Below are 25,943 nucleotides of genomic sequence, written 5' to 3'. Positions count from 1 at the left end.
GATGCTGCTCTCATTATGAATAGAAACTGCCAGAGTATTGTTCAGTGCTTTTCATTTGTTGTTCTCCAGACTCCTTTGAAATATCACCCTAGCAGCTGACTGCCTACTTCACCTTATAGTATTAGCCCATATTGGGTGCCATAGAGAAAGCAGTCAGTAATTTTGTGTATTTCAGAGAATCATGGACCAGCCCAGGTTGGAAGAAACCTCTAACTCTAATTTGGTCCAAACTGTCATGGAAGAGAGAGCCTAGATGAGATTTTCTAGCACCCTGTCCAATTGTGCCTTGACAACTTCTATGCTGAGGACACCAACATGTCTCTGGGGAGGTTGTTCTACCATATGATTATTTGCACTGTGAAATATTTCTTATATCTAGACAGTAATTCATTCATTCAAAGTTCACTTTGATGTTACCCATATTCTGGTGTAGCAGCAGCTACTCTAAAAAGCAACAGCTGTGCTTCTAGCCATAATCAATCATTTTCTCCCTCTCCTCTTCTTTGAGCTGGATCTGGTCGTATTGCTTGGTTAGTTTGCTGAACTCACTGAGCCAGCTGTAGAGCAATTGCTGGATCTGGCACAAGAGAAGCAGTAGGAGCACAGTGCTGACTATTAGGGATTGATAAAGATGATTTTAAGAGTGCTCAGTTGTGATGGAATGACAGGCTTAACTGCTCCAGGAGCTACAAGATACCAAACTCTGAACACTTCAATGAAATAATAATTCAAGATTTTTCTTTTCATTGAAACACCTAGTATAGTAAACATTCATTATGGTTGAGGAAGATGTAGGGAGATGGTTAAAAAGTACCTTCCCAGAAGTAAGACTATTTAGTATGAATTCCCATCTAGTAATTTTATTCTGAAGCCCCTGGAAAATAATAGGACGGATACTCACTGCATCAGGATAGCAAAAAATGCTGTGGTTTCTCTGCCTCCTAAGAATAACAAGAATGCCCCTAGAACTTCAGTGAAAGATGCCTGTTTCATCTCAATATAAACTGGTGAGCTGTCACTCCTAGCTTTTATCCATGCAGTTTTAGTGTGAAAAAAGAGCAGACAGACACTTCATTTTCTTTGAGAAAAAAATCAAGAGCTGGTGTATCTTCACTTACCTTTAAAACTGTTTCTCTCCCTGAATCCATAAAGTGTTTTTACCACCAGGAACAAGTAAGATTTGAGGGGGAATTTCATTACTGACTCTGTTTTTTTAATGCAATTTTCAAGGGTTATTCTGAGTTTTCAGCCCAACTGAGAACTCTTCTTACTTCAGCTTCTCATTCTAGATGCTTCATAGACTGTGCCTTTCCTTTACTGTATTTTTTCCCTCTGTGAATGTAGCTATTCACATAAGTTAGGTAAGCTGATAATCAGGTCTGCACTTGTTATTTCAGCACTTGATTATTTTTCATCTTCCCAAACCCCTTTTTAAATACCTTCCTCAAGATAAATTCTGACTGGAATGGAAATGAAGGAATGAAATTGTCTCTGAACTTTTTGATGTTAGCTTTTAGAGTACCTCCCTTCTGATCATAGTTTTTTAACCAAAACACTATGAACATGGCTAAAAGCTTGGACTCGTAGCAGAAGCTGAGTGTTCAGGATAGGGTCTCTTCTTTGTAGAGTGTAGGAGTCACAACAATGTGTCACATCTGAGCTAAGTAATATTAGATTCTTTCTCTTGTGATATATGTGTTTAACCTACAAATTCAGATTTGTTGCTGACATGCTCATATTGATCTATGTTACAAACAGAAAAAAACCACAACCAAACAGGCTTTGAACGCAACTGCTTTTTCTTAGGCACTTGAACACATCGAGTCTCTTATGTGACTGCCAGTTAAAATGGCTGCCACAGTGGATGTCAGAGAACAACTTTCAGAACTTTGTAAATGCCAGTTGTGCCCATCCTCAGCTGTTAAAAGGGAGAAGTATTTTTGCTGTCAGCCTGGATGGGTTTGTTTGTGGTGAGTATAGTCTTTATTCTGCATTCCATTGAACAAGTCTTGTTGAGTGCTTTGATTTTTGTTATTGTTTCTTTGATATGTTTTTGTTACTCTTAACAAAATGAAAAGGATTTAATATTTGCTAACATTTCCTTTTCTGTTTCCAAACTGTTACATAGATGCTTAAAGCTTGTGGCTTTGTACAACACGGAGAGTGATGGTTATCTGACTTCTATTTCACATAGATTGTGCTTACATAGTACCTAGCACAGCATGCAAGAGAAAGCTCAATAGCTTATGGTGGTAAATGTATGTGCCTCTGAATATAAAAGATGGACATTGTTTAGATAACTATCATTTTTAAGTGAGACATATTTTGGCAAACATAGGATGCAGCTTTTGGTTTTGATGATTTTATAAACCATTTTCATACTTTATCACTCTTGAGGTTATTGCAGAGCTGAGAAATTTTGAAGACGAAATAGCCATGCTGGCCTCAGCTCTAACCTTTTTTATGTGTCCTTGTTGTCCACTTCGAAAACTATTTGAATTGTGAAAGTTATTACCTGTATGTAAACTGTCTTTTAAAATACCTGTTTGCTGTAGTGATGCTTCTGATACTTTGTATTTCAGTGCACCAGAGAGTAAGTGCTAGTAAAATATTTGTACTCTAAGACTCAAGAATTTGAGGTGATAGCATCCACCTTAGAAATGAAATACCTCTACATATATCTAGTAGCATTCATTATCACCTATATGTGATGTCCTCCATTTATAGCAAAGATAAGCATTCAGAGTAAAGATGTGTGTTTGAATACTCTGATATGTTGTGGGAACTTTGAAAATGTCAAGAAATTAAAAGCTAACTGTATTTTTATCTATTTTTGCTTTACATGTATTTTTTCTTACTAAAGAAACTTCAGACTTTGTATTCCTTGGAGACAAAACCATATTTGTCTTCTCAGTAACTTTGCTCACATAACAAATATGACTGCTTAATTTCTACTGTTGCCACTTAGAGACTTAGACAGACTGGAGAGCTGGGCAAAGAGTAACTTAGTGAGATTTAACAAGAATAAGAGCAGAGTCCTGCTTCTGGGAAGGACCTGCATCAGTACAGGTTGGGAGATGATCTGCTGGAGAGCAGCCCTTTGGAGAAGGACCTAGGAGTCCTGGTGGAAAACAAATTAACCATGGGACAGCAATGTGCCCTTGTGGCCAAGAAGGCCAATGGCATCCTGGGGTGCATTAAGAAGAATATGCCCAGATCGAGGGAGGTTCTCTTCCCCTTCTACTCTGCCCTAGTGAGACCTCACCTGGAATATTACATCCAGTTCGGCTCCCCAGTTCAAGAGGGACAGGGATCTACTTGAGAGACTCCAACAGAGGACTACAAGGATCATTAAGGGTCTGGAGCACTGGAAAGGCTGAGACCTGAGGCTTTTTAGTCTGGAGAAGAGAAGACTGAGAGGGGATTTAATAAGTGTTTATACATACCTGAGGGCTGGGTGTCAGGAAGGAAAGGACAGTCTCTTCTCAGTTGTCCCCTGTAATAGGACAAGGGGAATGGATGTAAACTACAGCACAGGAAGTTCCACCTCAACATGAGGAAGAACTTCTTTATTGTAAGGATCACAGAGCACTGGAACAGGCTCCCCAGAGAGGTTGTGGAGTCTCCTTCTCTGGAGACTTTCAAGACCTGCCTGGATGCATTTCCATGTGACCTGCACTAGATTATGTGATCCTGCTCTGGCAGGGGGGTTGGACTCAGTGATCTCCAGAGGTCCCCTCCAACCCCTGACATCCTGTGATCCTGTGATTCAGTGGGAAAGCAGGCACAGAATATAACACTGTCTACTAAAATGTTGGTTTCTCACTTCCTATCAGCAATCTAATGTTTAATATAATTATTGTTACATAATGAGTAGATAGTGCATAATCTAGCTACTGCTGAAAAGGAGAAGCTGACATAGTGCAGAAAATAAAAATTACTTGATAGCTAATGGAGTATATATGAAGTATACAGCCTTAATTATGAGAAGCTCATTCTGGAAAGAAATTCAATTGAGGTATTTAAAGGTACATCTCTTACTTGTTAAATCACAGGGGTGTGTAATCCTTCTTTCAGTTGCTGAATGCCATTTTGAATTAATAATTTCAAACATTTTAAGATGTATTAGCACAAAAGGATGGACAAAGTTGTTAGCTTTAATACGTAAAGTCATTGTCATTCAGAAGTCACTAGAATGTCTTAATACAATCAATGTTTCACTGTTTATTCAATCGTTAAAGTATGCCATCACTAGGCATTGGAGTGTACACAACCTTGCCATACAAGTTTACAATAGCCACTTTTATAGCATTTTTAAGAGGAGTTTAAGTCTTGTCTGAAATTAATTAAACTGATGTATAATTTATATGAGTGTATAAATCCTGAAAATAGTGCCAAATTGCATTTTTGAAAACAGCTTGGAGATGGGAGGGATTTATCCTAAATTTGTTAAAGACAAACATGTTAGGCAGGAATTCCATATCTGTGAAACTAGAAACACACAAAATCTTTGTAAGTTGTCCTTCCTAAGATCATGTCTTTCAAGTTGAAACACATCATGAGACATTTCTGTACTGAAGATAACAGTGGAAGAAAAGCAGAACAGATGCTTTTTTGACATATATTAATTACTTCAAGTTGACATAGTGACACTAGAAGAGTACCATCTAAGTGATTAATACCTTATTTTCTATGACATAGTAGTAGAAGCATAGAATTGTTTATGTTGGAAAAGACCTTTAAGATCACTGAGTGCAACTGTTAACCTAACACAGCCAAGTCCACCACTAAACCATGTGCTTCAGCACCATACCTACATGTCTTTTAAATCCTTCCAGGGATGGTGGCTCAACCACTTCCCTGGGCAGCCTGTTACAATGCTTGTCAACCCTGTCAGTGAAGAAATGTTTCTTAATATCCAAATTAAACCTCCCCTGGTGCACTTTGGGGACATTTCATCTTGTCCTATCACTTGTTCCTAGGGAGAAGAGACTGATCATTGCCTCCCTGTAACCTCCTTTCAGGCAGTTGTAGAGAGCGAGAGGTCTCCTCTCAGCTTCTTCAGGCTGAACAACCCCAGTTCTCTTAGCCACGCTTTGTAAGACTTGTTGCTGTAGGCCCTTAGGAACTTTGTTGCCCTTTGTTGGACACATTCCAGCACCTCAATTTCTTTCTTGTAATAGTTTAGCCTATCTGCAGGGTTTTTTTTTTTTCTTTTCCTTCTGGAAGTTCTTCAAGGAAATAGCACTTTGACCTTGGTATGTTGTTCCTACACAAATAAAATGTAGGGAGGCAAAGGTGCTAGGTAAAACCTGACTCTCCACAGTGCAGGTAGGATCAGCACTAAGAAGTATTTGGGGCCCAGGGCTTTTCCTGTATTCCCTATGAAGTTTGGGCCTGTGTCTTTGTCAGGAGTTACATCACATCTTGAAACCTGGGAGTACACTAAGGCTTTTGCTTTTCGGAGACTAAGCATTTGTCCACTTCTTTTGTGCATTCAGTATACATGCAGTTGACAGAATTTATAGTTCAGAATGCAGCTAATTCACAAAATGGCCATTTGGAGGTACGTTTCTAACAGTAAAGGCATGCATCTTTTGAAATTCTTATGTGTTATCCTGCATAAAGGATCTTTAGCATTGCTCTGTGTGTAAGGTGGACCAAACAGCCCCAGATCACTGAAAGTGTAACTTTGTATATCACTGTTTTTTATGGGTTTGGGGAAAACCCTCAACTTTAACTTGCAGTTTCTGGTAGTAGAAGAACGGTAGCAGAAGAAGGGTAGTTTCAATAAGGAAAAGCTCAGAGCAGCCTGAGGTGTTGGAAAGATCACAGAATGTTAAGGGCTGGAGAGGACCTCAAGAGATCTAGTCCAACCCCCTCTGCCAGAGCAGGATCACCTATACCAGATCACACAGGAACACATCTAGGCAGGTTTTGAATACCTCCAGAGAGGGAGACTCCACAACCCACACTGGGCAGCCTGTTCCAGTGTTCCATCATTCTCACAGTGAAAAAAAATTTCCTCCTGTTTCCATGGAACTTCCTATGCCTCAACTTCCATCCATTGCCCTTTGTCCTGTCATTGGGCATCACCAGAAAGAGCCTGACTCCATCCTCTCAGCACTCACCCTTTACATATTTATAAACATGAATGAGGTCACCTCTCAATCCCCTCCTCCCCAAACTAAAGAGATCCAACTTCACAACTGACATTCACAGTAGTTCTTGTGGATGTCAGGGGATAGATCTCTACTTCCTGGTGCTGCTGTTGAACAAAATGCACATGCAATCTGCTTTTAAATGTGCTTGCTTTTTAATAAGAGATGACTTGTCACAGTAAACTCATAAATATAGCCCTAAGACTAAAGAAATTTGAAACAAAAGCATTGTGTATCCATTTTATAAATACTTATCTGACTCTTCTCTCAGACATATAAAGCAAGGCTTACAAACTCTAAAGAGATCCTTGAGCCTCACATATTTTTTTTCTTTTCCTCTGTGTTACAATTATCTCCCTTCTGTGCAGATGATTTTCCTAAACCACAGATCACTGTCCAGCCAGAAACCCAGTCAGCAATCAAAGGCTCCAATTTGAGCTTTGTATGTTCGGCGGCCAGCAGCAGTGATTCCCCAATGACTTTTGCATGGAAGAAGGACAATGAATTACTGCAAGATGCTGAAATGGAGAACTATGCCCACCTCCGGGCACAGGGGGGTGAAGTGATGGAGTACACTACAATCCTTCGACTGCGCAATGTTGAGTTCAGTAATGAAGGGAAATACCAGTGTGTTATTTCAAACCATTTTGGTTCATCCTACTCTGTCAAAGCCAAACTTACAGTAAACAGTAAGTATGTTACTTACTTTTTGCTCACAGACTCAAAGTAGAATGATTTAATCAAGATGTATAAACATCGTGGTTTTTTTTTCTATTGTTATTACTTCCATCTTGTAGAAGATCCCTTAATAAACTGAGATTATTTCTTAAAATTTATCTCTTTCCAAGTTTACCATTCAGTTTTACACCTGGCCCCGTTGCTCTGAACCACAGTATAGTTAAAAAAACAAACAGACCAAATTTGTAGCAAATCTGCCAAAGTCTATGTAATGATGGAAAAACAATCTTTTCTGCACAGGAGTTAAGAGGTGTATTTTGTTTCAAGGTATTATGAAAGGTCGTGCGGGAGGCTGTTAGCAGAAATGAGGTTTTGATCCAGGCAGTCTCTCACACTTCACAGCTGCCTCTCTTTCTTTCTCTTTGCTGGTTGCTGATGAATTTATGTTGTATGTTTCACCAGCATTTTTAGGCCCAAGAAGCATGTTAAGAAAATGTTATGAAAGAAATTAAAAGTGTGTGTTTCACTTATTCATTTTGGTATCACTAACTTTTTTTTTCTCTTAGTGCTGCCTTCATTTACGAAGATCCCCATGGACTTAACCATCCGTGCTGGGGCAATGGCACGTTTGGAATGTGCTGCAGTTGGGCATCCTGTCCCACAGATTGCTTGGCAGAAAGATGGTGGAACAGATTTTCCTGCAGCACGCAAGAGGCGCATGCACGTCATGCCTGAAGATGACGTCTTCTTTATTGTTGATGTAAAGATTGAGGACACAGGCGTTTATAGCTGCACAGCTCAAAACACTGCCGGCAGCATTTCGGCTAACGCCACCTTAACAGTGCTAGGTAAGATGATGGCAATTCTTAGTGGCATAACCTACTTGAAGAGCAAAATCTTTATAGAATCATAGACTCAGAGAATGGTCTGGGTTGGAAGGGTCCTCTGAAGGTCATCCAGTCCAACCCCCTCTGCAGTAAGGAGAGGCATCCTCAACTAGATCAGGCTGTCCAGAGCTTTGTTGAACCTCACTTTGAATATCTCCAGGGATGGGGCCCCAACCACCTCCCTGGGCAATGTGTTCTAGTGTTCCACCACCCTCATAGTAAAGAACCTGTTCCTAATATCCAATCTAAATCTGCTCTTCTCTAGTTTGAAGCCATTGCTCCTTGTCTTATCACTGTTATAAATTGAAAATACCTACTCCAGCACATCATCATTATTATGATGCAAAACAATAAAAGTTAGTTACGTTTCACAGTGTGTACACAATATCTGATATGTGAGAGTGGAAAATGGGCTGCTAGTTTTGCTCAGAGACAGGAGATTTTTAACTTTTAATTTCCTGACATTTTGGTAACTCTCTTTATTTTAGTTTTCTGCAATCTTGAGCTATGATTTGGCATTTTAACCTTCTAAGGCATTCAAACATATAGGTCTGATCAACTGACAAGTAAACAGTAGGCTTGGAGTTCCAATTCCTTGAGTGTGTTTTTTTCTGAGAATGAGTGTAAGCTTCATTAGGCCTTACTGATGCATTTAATTTAGTTTTTCCTCTTGAGCTGTGAAGGAAAAGGGCATGTTCTCATTCTTGCAGGGTCATTTAAAATATAAGGCCTATGTTTTCTTTCAGAAACACCATCATTTTTGCGGCCTTTACTGGATCGAACTGTAACAAAAGGTGAAACTGCGGTCTTGCAGTGTATCGCTGGTGGGAGCCCACCACCCCGACTGAACTGGACTAAGGATGACAGCTCCCTCGTGGTAACAGAAAGGCATTTCTTTGCTGCAGGCAATCAGTTACTAATTATTGTGGATACAGATGTAGAAGATGCTGGAAAATACACTTGTGAAATGTCTAATACGCTTGGAACGGAACGAGGCAACATCCGCCTTAATGTAATTCCTACTCCCACCTGTGATTCTCCTCAAAACATTGCCCCATCCCTTGATGATGATGGATGGGCCACAGTTGGCATTGTGATCATAGCTGTGGTTTGCTGTGTGGTGGGCACTTCCTTGGTGTGGGTGGTCATCATCTACCACACCAGAAGGAGAAATGAAGATTGCAGCATCACAAATACAGGTGTGTAAACTGAAGGTTTGCCTTGGAAAGGAAAAATAGAAAAGGTTTACAGTTCCCTACTTTATCGTAGGAACCACTTGTGTGCTTTGACTCAGAGTCTGAAGGGTGATTTACTTGTTACCTTCAGCAGTTTGCTGACAAGTTAAAAAATTCTTCTACAAATTCTGAGGTATGCTGATGCCTTTTGTGTGTGTTTTGCGCCCCCACAGACGAAACAAATTTGCCTGCTGACATCCCAAGTTACCTGTCATCCCAGGGGACACTGGCTGAAAGGCAGGATGGATATGGTTCATCTGAAAATGGCAGTCATCATCAGTTCCTCACCTCTTCCATGGGAGGGTATTTTTTGCAGCAGAGAGACAGTAATGGTATGTGTAAAATATTAAGAAGATTTTCCATGTTGGTTGAGTAGCCACAGTTTGGCTATTGTCTTTCTAAATAATAGAAATAATACTAAAGGAACATCTTCAGTGAAGTTTAAGAGAGGATGTTAAATTTATTGCTTCAACAAGATAGTAACAGAAACTTGTTTCTGTTCACTCAAATGGCACGATGGCTTTGTTTAAATCATGAAGTTTTTCTCTACTTTCAAGGGTAAATCTAAACTGTTGGGCACATTTCTAAACCAAGAGTATCCAAAAGGAATTACAATAGCATGTCTTCCTCTGTTAGAGCTTGAAAAGGATGCTTTTAATGGAATGTAGGCATGAGTGGTAATACTGGTGTAACTTCATTATAATACAACTGATTCAACTTTCCTGTTAGAACAGTTACTAGGATCAGAGTCAATAAAGGGTTTAAGGTTACTGCAATTTAAAAGCTTCAGTATTTATGTAGCTGGCCTCTGAGAATCCAGAACATTCCTGGATTAGGAAAAGGCATGTTGCTTTGGGAAGGAATTGTGTCCGAGGTACTGTCAGGAGTTGGGGCAGATGAGAATGGAGCAGTTGGTAAGATAGTTCCGCGTTGTAGGGTAGTGGGAGGAGCAGCTTCTTCATGAAGCAAGTACCACAGACCATGTCCAGAGCTTTCAAGAACTGTTGAGCTGAAAGTCAGGATAGCTGTTAGGGCAGCCCGTAATTCCCTCAGATTCTTCCACTCAGGACCGTCTCACTAGCACTCAGTGCTCCAAAAGGTGGCTCTGTGACAGAGCATGAGCCTAGCTTCCAGTGCTTTAGAGGAAGGAAGTCCCTAGATCTGGTTCCTGGTATTGAGTTTGTTCTGTAACCTAGAGACTGTATAACGAAGCAGTGTGACTCATGCTCTGTAAAGCTGACTAACTGAACACTTGCTAGAATTAGAATCTTCATCAAAAGGTTAAGTTAAACTTAAGCAAACTCTAAGTACACTGAAATTTTGTAGGAAGAGATGAGATTCTTAAAAGAACAAAACTTACTCAGGAAACTACAAGATGAAGTTTAAGAAAAGACTATACACTGACATGTCAGTTTTATTTTTAAGGCATTTGCCATTTAGATACCGGCAGTGAAACAGACTTGGAGGGTGTTGGAGATCCATTCCTCTGCCACTATCTGGGGACTTCAGGGACTTTGTACTTAAAAGGAACCACATATGGCTCTGAGGCCTTTGAAACATACAGTGCAAGTAAGTCTTGGGTAGGAAGAGGAATTCATTATGTGATCTTGTACTATAATGAATGTGTATAAAACCAATTTTTCATTTTCTTTAGGTTGCAACCCTGACCAAGAACAAAGAACAGGATGCCTGGACCCTTACGAGTCTGGATATTTAAAGAAAAAGGAATGCTATCAATACTCACCTCCACTGGAAGATCCCTTTGACCAGTGTGGTGGCATTATCGGGATGCAGGCAGCAAGTAGCAAATTGATTAACTCCATTTATACTCAGAATGAAGGAACTGGACTAAAAAGCAAAAGTCTGAACTCAGACACATTTGATTTAAACAGATGTTTGGAACCCTCATCTATTATCAGTAACAGCACTTTCATGGGTATGTTCTAGGTATTGGTTTTTATTCAAGCTTCTGGTATCCTTACTGTCTCATTTTCTACTTCCAGCTATAAGCAAAACTGATTTCTCAGCTTTTTATTTCCCAGTCTTAGAATAGGTAATTCTGTAGTAGTTTTCAGATGCTCATACAGAGTTGTAAAAAAAATTATTTCATGCAATTTTGCAAAGGCTTCCTTTTAGCAAGTGTCTGTGAATTTAGTAAGGTAATGTGGCATGTGGAATACAAATAACTTTAGAAATGAGGAGAGGAGAGATGGAAACTATCTCAGGAAAGGCTTTTTGAGTTTTCTTGATGTTTTGCCTGTGTTCTTGTCTTTTTGCTTTTTTCCCCTCCCTTCTTCCTACTTTGTGATGTTGCAGTATCTGATTTTTAAGGCTTACACAACTGACCTGTACACACAGGCTTGCTGTCTCTTCACTGCAGTGCATGAGGACAATTGGATGCCCCAGAACTCAGGGTGCTCTCTGGTCCTCAGGTTAAATGTGGGAGTCCAGTGAGATGGTTCACCTCCAGCTATAACTGTGAGCCCTCTTCTGTTTCTCCAGAATCCTGACTTCTAAGAACCATTAGATACAACATCCCAAGCATTTGAAGTTCAGGAACAGAAAAGTGATTACAGTAAAACTATATGATAAGCATATTTAGATCACCTGGAGATTTTAGTGTCTCAGACTTACATAGGACATGGAGGCTAGATGGACAGAAGGACATGGACCTGATGGAGCATGTCCAGAGGAGGGTCACAAAAATGGATCAGAGCGCTTGAACACCTCTGCTATGGAGACAGGCTGAGAGAGCTGGGATTGTTCATCCTGGAGAAGAGAAGGCTCTGGGGAGACCTTATAGTGTCCTTCCAGTACCTGAAGAAGGCCTACAAGAAAGTTGGGGAGGGGCTATTTACAAAGGCAGGCAGCACTAGGACAAGGGACAATGGTTTTAAACTAGAGAAGGGTAGATTTTGATTGGACATTAAGAAGTTCTTTACTATGAGGGTGGTGGAACAGATTGCCCATGGAGGTGGTGGAGGCCCCATCCCTGGAGACATTCAAGGTCAGGCTTGATAGTGCTCTGAGCAGCCTTTGCTAATTGGGGATGTCTCTAGATGACCTGTAAAGGTCCATCCCCACCAGTGCGTTCTATGAGCTCATCAGTGTTGTGGTTCTCATCTTTTGATATAGCTGGCAGACTTCCATAAATGTTCAGATACTTACTTAAATACACCTTAACAAACTACAAGCATACCAGAAGTCTTGCCTGGCAGACAAAAGTGTGCAAGGTTCCAGGATGGCTCAGGACAGGTGGGGAGACTTGAACTCCAGTGTATGAAGATATATTATATAACATGGTGAGCCACAACTGTTTACCCTTCAAAGTAAGGCACTGTGGAAAAAATGCCCTCTTTATTTCTTCTTTCCTTATGATTTATATGACAAAATTGTTGCTGAAGCTTAATTCAGGCTTTACAGTTTTGATCCAGACTGTAGGGAGAGGTAGGGGGAGGGAAAAGAGTATTGCTTCACCTTTGAAGCTTCCCAAACGTTGTGTTCGTTTGGTTGTTTTGATTAAAAACACATACAAACCCACAAAATGGTTTTGTCCCTGTGATATCTGAGCACCAAGTGCAGCCCTGTTATGGACTGTCTCCTGGCTGGTGTGTCAGCATACTTGGTCAAGGGTCTACTCATTCTGCAGGGGAACCTGGGGAAATGTGCATCACAGGGCTCTTTGTTCTCAGGGGGTGAGGAGGGAGGTACAAGCTCTGAAGTTTTCCCTCTTCAAAAGCCAGATGTTGGGACTGCAAAAGCATTGCAGATGCCCTGACATCTGACAGAAGCCCTGGGACTAGAGGGCCTCCTGGCTGCTTGCCACTATTGCTGTGGTGGGGCTGTGCAGAAAGGGCTTTATCACCTGCAGAAAGTAGTCCCACTGTATGTTGGAGAACCAAGGAGTTAAGGCAGTGTCAAGGACTCATATTCCCCTTCCTGCCCTAAAAATCTATGCAGAGCTACATTGTTTGTCAGTTTTCTGAGCTGTTACCCCACCCACCATCATTGCCTTGGATGATTCATAATAGGTAGTCCTCTTCACTCAAAGACTCTACGGTTAGATCTTAGAGATGGTGGCTGTGGAAAAAAGTCTTACAGATTTCTTGTCTTTAGTTGTGGATTCACTTCTTTAGCATCATTATCTTCAAATTCAACCCCACTTTTGCCTCTGCTGTCATGATAAAGATGAAAGCTGGAATTAACATCACTAAATCCATAAGCCAGAAAGTTCACAAATTGGATTTTATTTTTTTTTAAGGCAGGATTTGTTTATAGGTCTGAGGAACATCCTTCCATATTGCGTTAGGAACGAAATTGCTCTGTAAATCATTAATGCAAATATGGACCTTGTCCAAATCCATTTTTAGTAACTTCTCAGATTACAGTTTTGCTGCAAACTTTTACTTCTAGCAACTAAGCAAAACTAGAAGCAAAAGCTAGAAGCAAAAACTAGGATTTTAGGTCCAATATTTATTAATGATTGTACTATTATTAATAAAAACTGAGGTCTTCAAAATCTGCCTGTGGCACATTGTACTCTGAAAATAGGTCTTTCGATTGTCGCAGACACTGTGACTTGCTATGGCCAAATCTTCCTTCACTGAAAAAAGCAAAGGCCCATCTTGCACCTTGTCAATGGTGAAGTGGCAGGCACAATAATTATTTTCTGGCTAGTAAAGCCTAATAATTATCAATAAATGTTAACTGAAATGCCAAGTTCTCTTTTGGGGTATGACTGTTCTAGGCAGTTGTGAGCAAAGAGGTCTACAGGTATGAATGGAAAATTTGGTTAATGGGACCTGTTATCAATGAGAGACAGCAGCCAGAAAAAGATTGGTTTAGCACTTAGATTCCACAGTGGGAAGATGTTGTGTAGCCCTATGCATGTTGTGGTTGCTTATTTATTTATGTGGTGTCACCACCCGGTATCCTGAGCCAACCCTCAGCAGTGGAGGAGGTCATGCTAAGATTGAAAAATTTTCTTGGAGTAAATAAAAGTGAACTGATGCCAAACAGCTGATGAGTTGGGTTTATTAGATTGGACTGGAACAGAGGGAAATGGGGAGAAAGAGAAGAGGAAAAAAAATCTACAGAGAGAATTAAGTAAAAGAAATATCACCACCCTTGGTTCCCGTGAGGTCTGGTGGGCGTAGTCCAAGTTCTTGGTGGTAGGTTTGCATACCTTCAGTGCCTTCTGTGGTAGATGCAACACGTGGACCCCGGAAGCTGTGGTCCTTTTATACCCTTTGGCAGGGGGGTAGTCTCTCCAAATCACAGAAGTATGCATGAATGCGGTGTGCACGTTGGCCTTTCAGTGGCGATGTTGCAGTGGTTTTAAAATAATGAAAGAGGGAATTCCCACTGCCACAGAAATTACCTCGTTTTGTTCCTAAGCCGTTCTGACAGCACAGCAGCTCTCCTGGAGAGATACTAAGGCCATGAAAACCACCACTCTTGTCTATTCAGACCAGGTAATGTCACACCTTGTTTGAGACAATAGAGTAATTAGGGGCTATCAGCCCTGTCCTGCCACATGCATTGTTTTGAGACAATAGAGTCATTGGGCTCTGACATGTATTTATTATTTTTGCTGAACTGCACAACAGATTTCATGTGTCATTCATTCACTGAAGAACAAAACAGAGACTGTTGTGAGTTTTGCATTAGAATGTGTCTTGTGATATGTTTGCAGTTTGATCTGTGTGCCCCCTTCTTCCCCCTCATCACCCTCCTCGAATTGAAATGGGCATGGGAGTAGTCTAAAAACAAAAGACAGACATTGTGTGTGGCTGTACATTTAATTTGGAAACCTTTTTCATGTCAGGCAGCAGAATCTTGCCTTATGCTTGTGATCACACAGATGTGTTCTTTTAGAGAGTAAAATAACAGTTAAGTAAAATCTCACTTTGGTGAACTGCAGAGGGATTGGGACAGGCTGGATTGATGGGCTGAGGTCAGTTGTGTGAGGTTTAACGAGGCCAAGTGCTGGGTCCTGCACTTGGGTCACAACAACCCTATGCAACGCTGCAGGCTTGGGGCAGAGTGGCTGGAAAGCTGCCCAGCAGCAAAGGACCTCGGGGTGTTGTTTGACAGCTGGCTAAATATGAGTCAGCAGTGTGCCCAGGTGGCCAAGAAGGCCAACTGCACCCTGGCCTGTGTCAGGAATAATGTGGCCAGCTGGAGTATGGAGGCCAAACCTTGAGTACTGTGTTCAGTTTTGGGCACCTCAACACAAGGACATTGAGTTGCAGGAGTGTGTCCAGTGAAAGGCATCAAAGCTAGTGAAAGGCATCAAAGCTAGTGAAGGGCCTGGAGAACAAGTCTTAAGGAGAGGCTGAGGGAACTTGGATTATTCAGTCTGGCAAAGAGGAGGCTGAGGGGAGACCTTATTGCTCTCTACAGCTACCTGAAAGGAGGTTGGAGTGAGGTGAGGGTCAGTCTCTTGTCTGAAATAACTAGCAACAGGACAAGAGGAAGTGGCCTCCTGTTATGCCAGGAGAAGTTTTGATTGGATACTAGGAAAAAATTCTTTACTGAAAGAGCAGTCAGACACTGGAACAGGCTGCCTAGGGAAGGTGGTAGAGTTGCCATCCCTGAAGGTGTTAAAAAAATAGTGCAGATATGGCACTTTGGAAGATGATTTAGTGAGCATGGTGGTGTTGGGTTGTCAGTTGGACTTGATGATCTTAGAGGTCTTCCGCAGCCTTAATGATTCTATGAACTTCTGCTTACATTTTGATGCACAGCTCTGAGAGAGACAGAACTGTTAGCCTAAGTATTTCTGTACATTTGCTGTCTTTCAGGAACATTTGGAAAGCCTTTATGGAGGCCTCGGCTGGACTCTCTTTCAAGCTGTAGACAGCCAGCAAATCTCCAAACAAAAACCTCCTATAATAATCCTCATGCCTCACTGATCTTTAATGCAGAGGCAGACGAAGATGGAAAGGAAAGGACAGTTTCCAAAGGAGAAGACAACATTTATACTTACAAACAATCTTTTGAAAACTTTAGGACTTCTACTTTCCAATCCTACAATTTGGATACATAGCTCCTTTTGGACCTGCCATTGATTTCTAGAACCAAAGAAACACTTTGCATACTACTACCTCAGTGTGGAATTTTATTTAAAGAGTGATTAAGGAGAAGAAGAAGGGAAGAAGGCAAGCACATGATGCTATGAATTCAGAACAAACAAATACTTTTTTTTTTTTAATTAAAATAAAACACAATTGCCAAAACACTATGTTTTAATACAGGGAAAACATTCCTTATAAAAATACTGTATTTCTAATTATTTTATAGCTTTGTTTTATGCAAATAATATCTTTTGTAAATTAATGGTGTAAATAATACAGCATATGTATTTCTATGTCAGACTTCATTTTATTGAAATGAGTAGTAAACATTCTAATTTTGTACTGTTACTTATACCTTTTTACAAATGGCAACTCCATGCTGTTTGCAGGTATCATGCATCCTATTTGCACATTACTTTTAATAAAATATGCTGCCATGTGGTCTCAGACCAACATTAGTGTACGAGGAATGAGACGTGTGGATTGTTTCTGTAGATAATGTTACATATGTAGATGCCTTCTGTTACCTGTTTGCACCTTTATTTGGCTAAAACATGTGTCTTTAGATTTACTGTGTTCAACAAGTTCAACTTCTAAGAGTGGGTGTGGTCCTGCCATGGCCAGTGGTAAAGTGAATTGATGCAATTTCTGCCAAAGTATACAAGTCTTCCACTTTGTGAATTCCTGCTCTCAGATGTATGCACACATTCTGTTTCCATGCACACAATAGTCTGCCCCTGCCTGTGTGCAAATAGAATGTATGCTTCTGGTGGAGGATATGCACAGCAAAAGCGAAATCCATGTCAAGCTATTCAGTAGAAGAAGCAAAAAAAGTACTGGATATCTGCCTGGTAGCACCACTCTTTTCCAAGTGGCTGAATGTTAAGTGTTTGCCAAATATGCAGTGCATGCCCAAGTCTTTGCTTTCCCATAGCCTTTTTCCCTCTTTTTTTTTTTTTTTTTTTTTTTTTTTTTGCTTCTGCAGCCCAACATGAGAAGGTAATCCAAGTACAAGATAATGTTTCCTTTACTTTTAACTCACGCTTCTGCTCCTTACTCAGCTGTCCTTTTCTGGTTGTAGATGAAATCTGTGCTTTATTCAGTTGCTCAGTCAAGCTGAGCAATTTGTAAGTTCTTGCTGGAGTAGATTTGCAGTAACGAACCCAGTGCCTTTAACTATAATAAGTCAGAGAACAAGGATTGCTTACTATAAAATGGTAGTTAAAACTAAGTGAAAACACTCTACTTTGTTTTTCTAAATACAGATGCCTACTATTCTAAAAAGGTGTGAATCCTGTCATCATCACTGCATTAAAACAGCAAGACTCCAAAATGGTTAATATTACAGGACAACAGCTTTTAAAATCTGCCTACTTTGAAGGTGCAAGCTTACATGGTTGCCAAATGGCTTCTTTTAAACTAAATTAAAAGCAGCTGTTAGAGTAGGCCATCACAGACATCATGGCTAAAGCTAGAGCAATGGTTTTGCTGCCTGTTGCAAGCTGAGCTAAGGGCTTTTTGTTTGTAGCCAGAAACCTGGTGCCCAGATTGGGATGCAATTTCCCTTTAATTTGGGCACCAGTATTAGAGACAGGAAGTTAATCCATTCTTAGTCACTGGTGGTCTAAGTGTAGAGAATGGATTTTGCGTGCTTTAGTTGATCATATTGCCAGAGTTTCTGACTCTCATTGTTAATTTGTCTGTATTGCTGCCAGATGTGCTCATGTGGTGACAGACGTTGATATGGGTATTTGATTATAATTAACTGCATTTTGAAGGAGATTAATTTTTCCAAGGTTAAACACAAAGCTCTAAGTCAGTGAGACAAGAAGTCTTAAATTTGGTTTAGTCAGTGCCTCTCCTTTTTCTTCCCCTCTCCCCCCCCACCAAGTGATTGGTGTTTTTTAGAGGAAGAAGAATTGGGGGCTGTGATAACTTGTGTTTGGAGCTGCACGCTGTTTTTTGACCAAAAACCCCAAAGTTAAAAAAAGAAAGCATATCTTTCATTTCACAACTAGTATTTATCCTTAAAACTTCCATGTTAAAGGTCCATCATGAAAAATAAGCTTGAAATTTATTTTCTGTTATAAGGGAAGTTTGGGAATGGTGGCAAAGTAATTTTATTCCTTTTTCATCTCCCTGTAAGTACTCTTGAAGAGTATAAAGATCCTAATCTTCCAAGGACATGGATCTCTGTAGTCAAGTAAATGTTCAGGGTCAATGACTGAATTTTAAGTGCTTCCCAGCAAGTTTCATTTAGCATCCTAGAAATACAAATGACTTAAAAATTTATTTGATGCTTTAAATATCCAGAAATGGAAATGACTGCTCCTGAGTCCTCATTTCTGCCCCTGAGTTTTCATGTAGTAAGTTGATTGTACGTAAATAGAGTGGCAATCTGTAATTGCAAGATACTTGCAATATCTTAATAGTTCTTTTTAAGACCACAAAAGTAACCAAACATCTGGTTTACAGGCTTGGAAGTTAACTTGCCTTTATTTCCCCCCTCCCCCCCGCTCTCTTTTCTTTTCCCTCTGAAGACCCAGACGTCAAGGAGCTGGCAGTTTGATATTTACACAGCTGAAAGCTAAATCATAAGTCGATGTGATGGGGAAATAAATTGCAGCTAAGACTGAGTAAAGCTTGCCCTGCATCTTAGAGTCTTAGAATGAGACACAAGTGTTGCTGAATGCCAGAAGAGATATTTTGCAGTTATATGACCAGCAGCAGCTGGAATCTTTTCCTGGGCTCACTTGAAACTTGTGAAATGTAATTTAAAGGCAGTATTCTTTCAAAGCTTCACACAACAAAATCTTTTACCTGATGAACTCATACAAACCATTGCTGAGATACAGTTTCTGCAAGTTCTAAATAATGATTTTATATTTTTAATTTTTTTTGACAGATAAATAGAGTTAGTTGTTCACCAGAATCTCAAGGAGCGTTTCCTAACCAAATAACCTAAATGTGTGTCTGAGATGACACTGGGGATACCTGTGTAGTTTCGTAATTGAAAGCTTTTACTATTTCAAGCACATAAAACCTTGGTAGCACTACAGTATTTTGGAACCAAATGCTTTAGTATAGAATATTTAACTGGAAATGGATCTTGACACTGCCACAGTGGCAAAGAGTTAAGCCCAAACTCTGCAGTAGAATATTGCTACTTTTCTAACTGAAGAATCATTAGTGTCACCAAATTTTTCCTATTTCAGTCTAGGTGACTCTTGAACACTTAGCTTTTACTCCTTGAACTGCTTTAAAGAAGCTTAAAACTAAGACTTAAGATTCAAGATCCATTAAACTCGCAGAGATTTATCCTGCCAAGCCAAGACTGTAATTGGGGATTGTATTTCTTTTCTAGTATAAATGCAAGCAGAATTTTTTCTTGCTGCTTGCAAGACTTCTTAGTGCAGATGTGACACATCTCAGAGAATTACATTTTCTCAGTTGAGTCTCCCTTACTGTCTCACTTTGTGTACTGCTTTGTCATAGAGAATGCCTGAATAGCTGGATTCGAGTTTAGCAGCTGTGTGAAATTATTAAGAAAAAGAGTGAGGGGAGGAAACAAGGTGCAATTCTTGAACACAGGGTTTTACTTAGAGAACTTTCCAGATGCCTACCTTTATTATATTTTAGGGAAGCATTACAGCGGGGAATAAAAGCCACAGTCACAGAATTGTCAGGGTGGGAAAGGACCTCAAGGATCATCTAGTTCCCAGCCCCCTGCCATGGGCAGGGACACCTCACATTAGATCAGGTTGCCCAGAGCCACATCCAGCCTGGCCTTAACATCCAGGGATGGGGCTTCTACCAACTCCCTGGGCAACCTGTTCCAGTGTCTCACCACCCTTATGGTGAAGAACTTCTTCCTAATGTCTAATCTAAATCCATCCTCCTCTAGCTTGGATCCATTCCCCCTAGTCCTATCACTACCTCACACTCCAAAAAGTTCCTCACTAGCTTTCTTGCAGGCCCCCTTCAGATATTGGAAGGCCTCTCTTCTCCAGACGGAACAATCCCAACTCTCTCAGCCTGTTCTCATAGATGAGGTGCTCCAGCCCTCTCACTATGTGTCTTTGCACACTTACATGTGGCAAAAAAGTGCTTCTCATGGTTGTTGTGCCTAAGTATGAGGGGTCAGTGGTTCCACTGAAATAATGTGCACATCCTGCAACTTGCCCAAAAGGCACAGGAGGCCTCTCCCATACTGCTCCCATGCCCTTTGGGGACCCTCTGATAACCCACACTACTCTGCTTCCAGTTTCTTTGCTTGCCCCATCCCTGTGGTTAAAGGCTAGAACAAATGCATTCAGTACACAGAGCACAGTGTAGTCGAGAGCAAGAAGTCAGTAGTGGTTGTGTGCTGGAGGAGGGGGGAACTGTGTGGGACAGTCTAGCCACAGCTTTAGGAAGCTCTTGGTATGAGTATGAAGTAAGTGCATAACTGAGGAGAGAGAGAAAATATTTATGAGAAAATACATGCATTCCCATACTTTTCACAACATTTTAATGTATTTAATTCCACTTTGTGCATTAAAATGCCAAAAGCTGCTATGCACCAAAGAGCATGTCAGCTGGAGAGTTATGTCTTACTGCATATAAAATCTCCTTTTCTGGTACACAAGAAACAAGATACGTCTGTTATTCTGTGTTAGTGTTCAAGACTAAATACTGCTGGTGCAAAGCATAGTTTCCCACAGTCTTACGGTCCATGGGGTGCAATTGTGTGAGAATGCCTGTGATCGATGTGACTCAAGAATGCCATGGCACAACAGGACCTGAGAGTGAAGTTGGTAGTAATTTAAGTTCACTGTTTGTAAACAAAAAAAATTAGGTTCTGTGACTTGAGTCCAGGATTTTACTTCCCACACAACAGAGAATAGAAGCATAAATTACTCAAGATTATGGACTACTGATAGCACTTCAGCTGATCACTTTTCCTTAATCATCAATACAGTGCCTTTCAAGTGACTTTCTTATACCTGTTCAGCTTGACTATTGACCATGGGCTGTTCACCAAGGAATGGAATACATGAGTTTCCAATTTGAACACCTCTATATACTATGTCCTGAAATGAATTCTGACTAATTTTAAAGCCTGCAAATGTTAAATCTCATGGTATTGGAAATAAGGTTTTACTTGGTTGACCAAGTTAATAAGATCCCTTGAATATAAGACAGGCTTTGATATTTTGTAGGCTATGACTGAAAGACTTGTGTGCAGCATGGTCTAAAGACCCTCTCACTTGCTTTAGTAATGCACGCCCCACTTACAGCCAGCACTTCCTTTATGGATGTGCATGAGGAAGCTGAAACTTATGACTTGGGTCTGTTGCTGGATAATCGAAATGCAGGTATTGATTACACAGCCATTTGAAATAATATCTTCTTGAACGGTAAGGCTTTATCTTCTTTTGAGGCAAAATGATGCAAGGCCACATCAGTACCTACCCAATTAAAAAAGCCAGTTTTGGCACTGATCCTGCTGTCCAGTCTACTTATTTTAGAAATCTACTGAAGATCAATATGGTAATGAAGGATCCTAAGGTTTTGTTTATGCTGCTGTCTTCCATTTTGCTTTGCTAGAACAGAAATTAGGGCTCTGCTCTCGGTTTGTCAACAAATGGTGGGATTTCATGCTGATTTTCTCAGATGTTCTTGCCAGCACTTGACAGCAATATGTGATTCTGTGCTGCTGCTAAATGTGCTGCCATGCCCCATGAAAAGGAAGTAGTCAGAGCTGCCATAAATCAGAGCTACAGAGACACTGTAAAGTGAATGTAAGGGAGAAATGCAGGAGTTCCAGTCGTATCATAAAGTGGTTTTGAATAATCCTACTTTTCCAAAGTAGCATGTTTCAACTTTTACTCTCTTGTTCATAGAACCAGAGAATGTTTCCAGTTGGAATGGACCTTTAAACGTCACCTAGTCCAACCTCACCTGCAATGAGGACAGACACCTTTAACTAGATCAGGTGGCTCAGAGGCATATCCACTCTGGATAAAATGTTTCCAGGGATGGAGCATCTACCAACATTCTGGGTAATGTGTTCCAGTGTTTCACCACTTTTCTTGTGAATAATGTCTTCCTTACCTAGTCTAAATCTACCATCTTTTAGTGTAAAACCATTACGCTTTGTCCTGTCAGGACAGGGCCCACTAAAAAGTCTGTCTATGTCTTTCTTTTAAATCCTCTTTAAGTATTGAAAGGCTGCAGTAAGGTCTTCTTGGAGCTATGGCTAGGCTAAACAATGCCATCTCATACTTTCCTCATAAGAGAGGTGTTCCATTCCTCTGATATTTGGCCATCCCTCTGGACCCACTTACAACAAGTCCATATCTTTCCTGTGCTGAGGACTCCAGAGGACAGGACACTACTCCAGGTAGGGTCTCACCAGAGCAGAGTAGAGCAGCAGAAATCACCTTCCTCAACCTGCTGACCATGGTTCTTTTGATACAACCCAGACTATAATCTGTGAGTGCACCTTGTTGACTCATGGTGCAGCTTTTAATCCTCCAGTATCCTCGAGTCCACAGGGCTGCTCTCAATCCCTTCATCCCCCAGCCAGTATTGATACTGGGGATTGCCCCTATCCATCTGCAAGATCTTGTACTTGGCCTTGTTGAACCATACTGCTTTCACAGAGCCCAGTTCTCCAATAAGCTCACCAAGGTGTTCAAGCTGCCACTTTATCAGTCCTTGAATGGGGCAGCTGCACCATTTTCTGCAGAACGCAAAGTACATCTGAGCTGGAGGTACGCGGTGAGACACTTGTCTGATTCTCAGTCTGCATATGGCAGAAATATTATTGACAAAGAGCCCTCAAAGTGGCAGGGAGGACTGCATCTGAAGACATAAGCACATTTCCCCCAGAAATGTTAGATGAGTTTTTGAAGCAGCTTTCGTTGTTCTTCTAGACTCTCGAAATAAGCAGAAAGGCTTGATCCTCTGTTTGGCCTCAGGAGTTCCCTCTGCTCGTGACCTGCCTTAGTGCGTGCAGAAAGATTGTGCAGACTATTGACTGACACAGTCAAAATCTGAGAGTTCACACACAAAAATACATGATCCACTGGTACCACGTAGTAACTGTAACCTACCTCCAAGTGAGGCTTTTGTTCAGTGGTGTGAAGCTGTGGCTTACTAGCACAGCAATGAAGAAGCTGCTATTTGAGTTAAGTAGCAGAAGAGACATACAAATAAGCAGGCTCATAAAGCTGAAACTAGCTATTCTCTTGGCTTAAATTAGAGTGTACTTGCACTCCTACCTGCTCTGGGCATGTATTCCAGCAGCATTAAGAAAGCAGCCAACTGCCCAGAGCCTGGCTTCTGCCACATGCTGGTCTTATTCTTTAGTAGTGTAAACTTCTTTCTCCATTAACCTTCCCTCGGGAAAGGGGAAACATGGCCCCATCGTAATTAGCTTACACAGCCTTCCATGTAAACTAAAGAATGGAGAGTGTCAGGGGTGCTTGCAGCAGCCTTGTAGGTATTTGCTGTAAGCAGGAAAAAGTTAATCTGCTTTTGGCAAGGGGACAAAACCTATGTGTAAAAGGCTAAGAATGAATTAAGTTTCACATGACTGTGACCACGCAGTAGGTAAAATAGTAAAATGGTGGTGAGGATGGAAAATATGACTAATCAGAAAGTTGGATTAATGTAATGAATTAATTCATGCTTTAAATGTAAATGGAGGGTCTTAAGTGCCTCATTTTGAAAACGTGCCTGTTTATTGTTCTGTGTAGTTTTACCTACCCGCACACTATAGCAGCTTCATCTGAAATAACATTTTCCCTCAAAATATGTTTAAACAAAACAAAACAAAAAAAGAAGACAAAATCAGAAGGAAGCTCTGTAATGCTGAGCCACTGAACTTATTTCACTAAATTGCTTAAATCAGAATATACAAAAAAATTCTGAGAAAATGGAAATGCTTTGATTTTTCACCTTGAAGTTGCTTTTCATTTCAAATATATTTTAATTTCCATTTTTAAATTCTCATTTTTTTCCATTCGGAACCAGAATACAGACTGCAGAGCCCTTTGGTTTATCAGGGCAGCACAGACCAGGTTCGGAGGCTGGTGTGGGCAGAGCTGGGCTTGCTCTCTCCCCACCGCACATCTCACTTCCCAAAATCCATTTGATCATTCAACAGTCCCCTGCAGATTGATTGTCATTGCTGCCAGAGTGCTGCCAGAGTATATTTCTCTTCCTGATTTCTCTTAGCAGTCCTGACTCAACAAGTTTCTATCGTCATAAAGAGTCAGGTTTAACATTTTCCTGTGTGATTTGAAATAGTCTGCTCTTGCTGCACTTTGAGAATTGCAGGAAGCTGCACTTTCTGCATAACCCAAGGTGGTTTGCTTCTGAGCAAGCACTGAGTGGAGTCTTCAGAGCTCCCACCGTGTGTACTGCAGGCAGGGGAACTGCAGCGACAGCCCCACTCTCAGGATGACTCCCAAGGCAGAGACGCCCTGCTCCAGCATATTTCAAACAGAATCTCAAATCATCACTCTAGTCCAACTGAAATGAAAAATAAAAGGCTGCGTTACATAGTCATCTCTCAAATAAGGCAGCTGAGGAAACTTCTTAAAGTCTATAATGTTTGACCAACCAAGGAAACTTAAAAAACCCAGTGGCATAAACAGCACTGTGTTGAATGTTGGATGATGGAAATCATGTTCAGCATTCCCAAATATCATCATCTATCTTCCCTGCTTTCTTTGACGTTTTACTGTCTTTCAAGGACATATTTGATAAGCAAAACAGAAAAGCAAGATAGTGTGCATGCAGAAGATGACCAGATGGACCTGAGAAAAGCATTCCTACCTCTTTTCTTCACTCAAACATTTCCAGCTCTTTGATAGTGTTGGGCCTCTTTTCTCCTCACAAAACATTCTTAAATAGAAAAGTAGGAATTTGCTCACATGGTTCACAGTAATTAAAAAATAACTATTATATAAATCTGCTGTTTGGGGGGTTTTTGTTTGTTTATTTTTTTGTGGGTTTTTTTAATGGCATCTTTCACAAGGGAGTTTTGAGCTGATGTGGGCTTCCTGTTTAAGCTTCATACTTTCCTCAGGAGAAAAAAAAAAAAGAAAGAAAGAAAGAAGAAAAGAAAGAAAGAAAGAGGTCTGCTTTTGTTAGGGCCAGGTGTTTTATATAGCTAAGTTAAAACATGCCTGGAAAGGTTGTTATTCTCCTGTGTGAAAAGTAATGCATTTCCCCCCCTGCTTTGTAGCATATAAGAATATATAAAACATATAACCTTTAAACATGTTGTTTATTTCTGTGTTTTCTGTTTGCCAATCTTCCACTACCATTAGTGGATTCAAAAGTGGACGCTGGTTTCCTCCTTCAATATCCTTCCAGATGTTGTTTTAAATCCATTACAGGTCTGACATAGCACTTGGCTGCCTGACAAATACGCCACAATAACGCTGCTCGGTAAAATGTGGAATTTCTGAGGTACTGCTTGTAACTTTTTCAGTGCTGTTGTAAATTCCCAGCCATGTCAGTGCAGGTGGAAACAAAGTCATAAAGGGTGAATGTGTGTATGTGAGCACATGCACACATGTGTGCATAGGAGGTGGGGAGTAGAGGTTGCATGTTCTTATTCTTCTTAAACAGTTCCCTAGATGCTTCACAGCTTCCATTATTTAATTCAGCTACTTGAAGCAAATTAAAAAAACAAACAAATAAGAATCTTCATTAAAATCAAAATAACTTGATTTTAAAAGTTTAGAGAAAGAATGTGTGGGTTCAAATTGAAGCAAATAGGCTGTTGCTGATGCAGGTACAAGCCAGCCCTGTTAAGCCATGCCAAGCTTCACAGCAGCATCTCAGATAATGATGAATGCCATTTCAGTTACCCACCATGAGTTTCTGCTTCTCAGAGGGTTA

General features: G+C 40.6%; 1 protein-coding gene across 1 annotated transcript in view; it reads left to right on the top strand.

Annotated features, from left to right (window-relative positions):
• Nucleotides 1-16,012, top strand: part of LRIG3 (leucine rich repeats and immunoglobulin like domains 3) — a 44,924-nt gene extending 28,912 nt beyond the window's left edge. The window contains exons 12-19 of the mRNA XM_054399612.1: nt 1,807-1,970; nt 6,530-6,850; nt 7,406-7,687; nt 8,473-8,925; nt 9,135-9,293; nt 10,387-10,530; nt 10,616-10,897; nt 15,768-16,012. Of these exons, the coding sequence (XP_054255587.1) occupies nt 1,807-1,970; nt 6,530-6,850; nt 7,406-7,687; nt 8,473-8,925; nt 9,135-9,293; nt 10,387-10,530; nt 10,616-10,897; nt 15,768-16,012 (2,050 nt within the window). The remainder of the gene's footprint in view (nt 1-1,806; nt 1,971-6,529; nt 6,851-7,405; nt 7,688-8,472; nt 8,926-9,134; nt 9,294-10,386; nt 10,531-10,615; nt 10,898-15,767) is intronic.
• The last annotated feature ends 9,931 nt before the right edge of the window (nt 16,013-25,943 follow it).

The sequence above is a fragment of the Indicator indicator genome, chromosome 3 (assembly GCF_027791375.1).
Source record: "Indicator indicator isolate 239-I01 chromosome 3, UM_Iind_1.1, whole genome shotgun sequence".
Taxonomy (NCBI): Eukaryota; Metazoa; Chordata; class Aves; order Piciformes; family Indicatoridae; genus Indicator; species Indicator indicator.
This window is presented reverse-complemented; position numbering and strand designations above follow the sequence as displayed.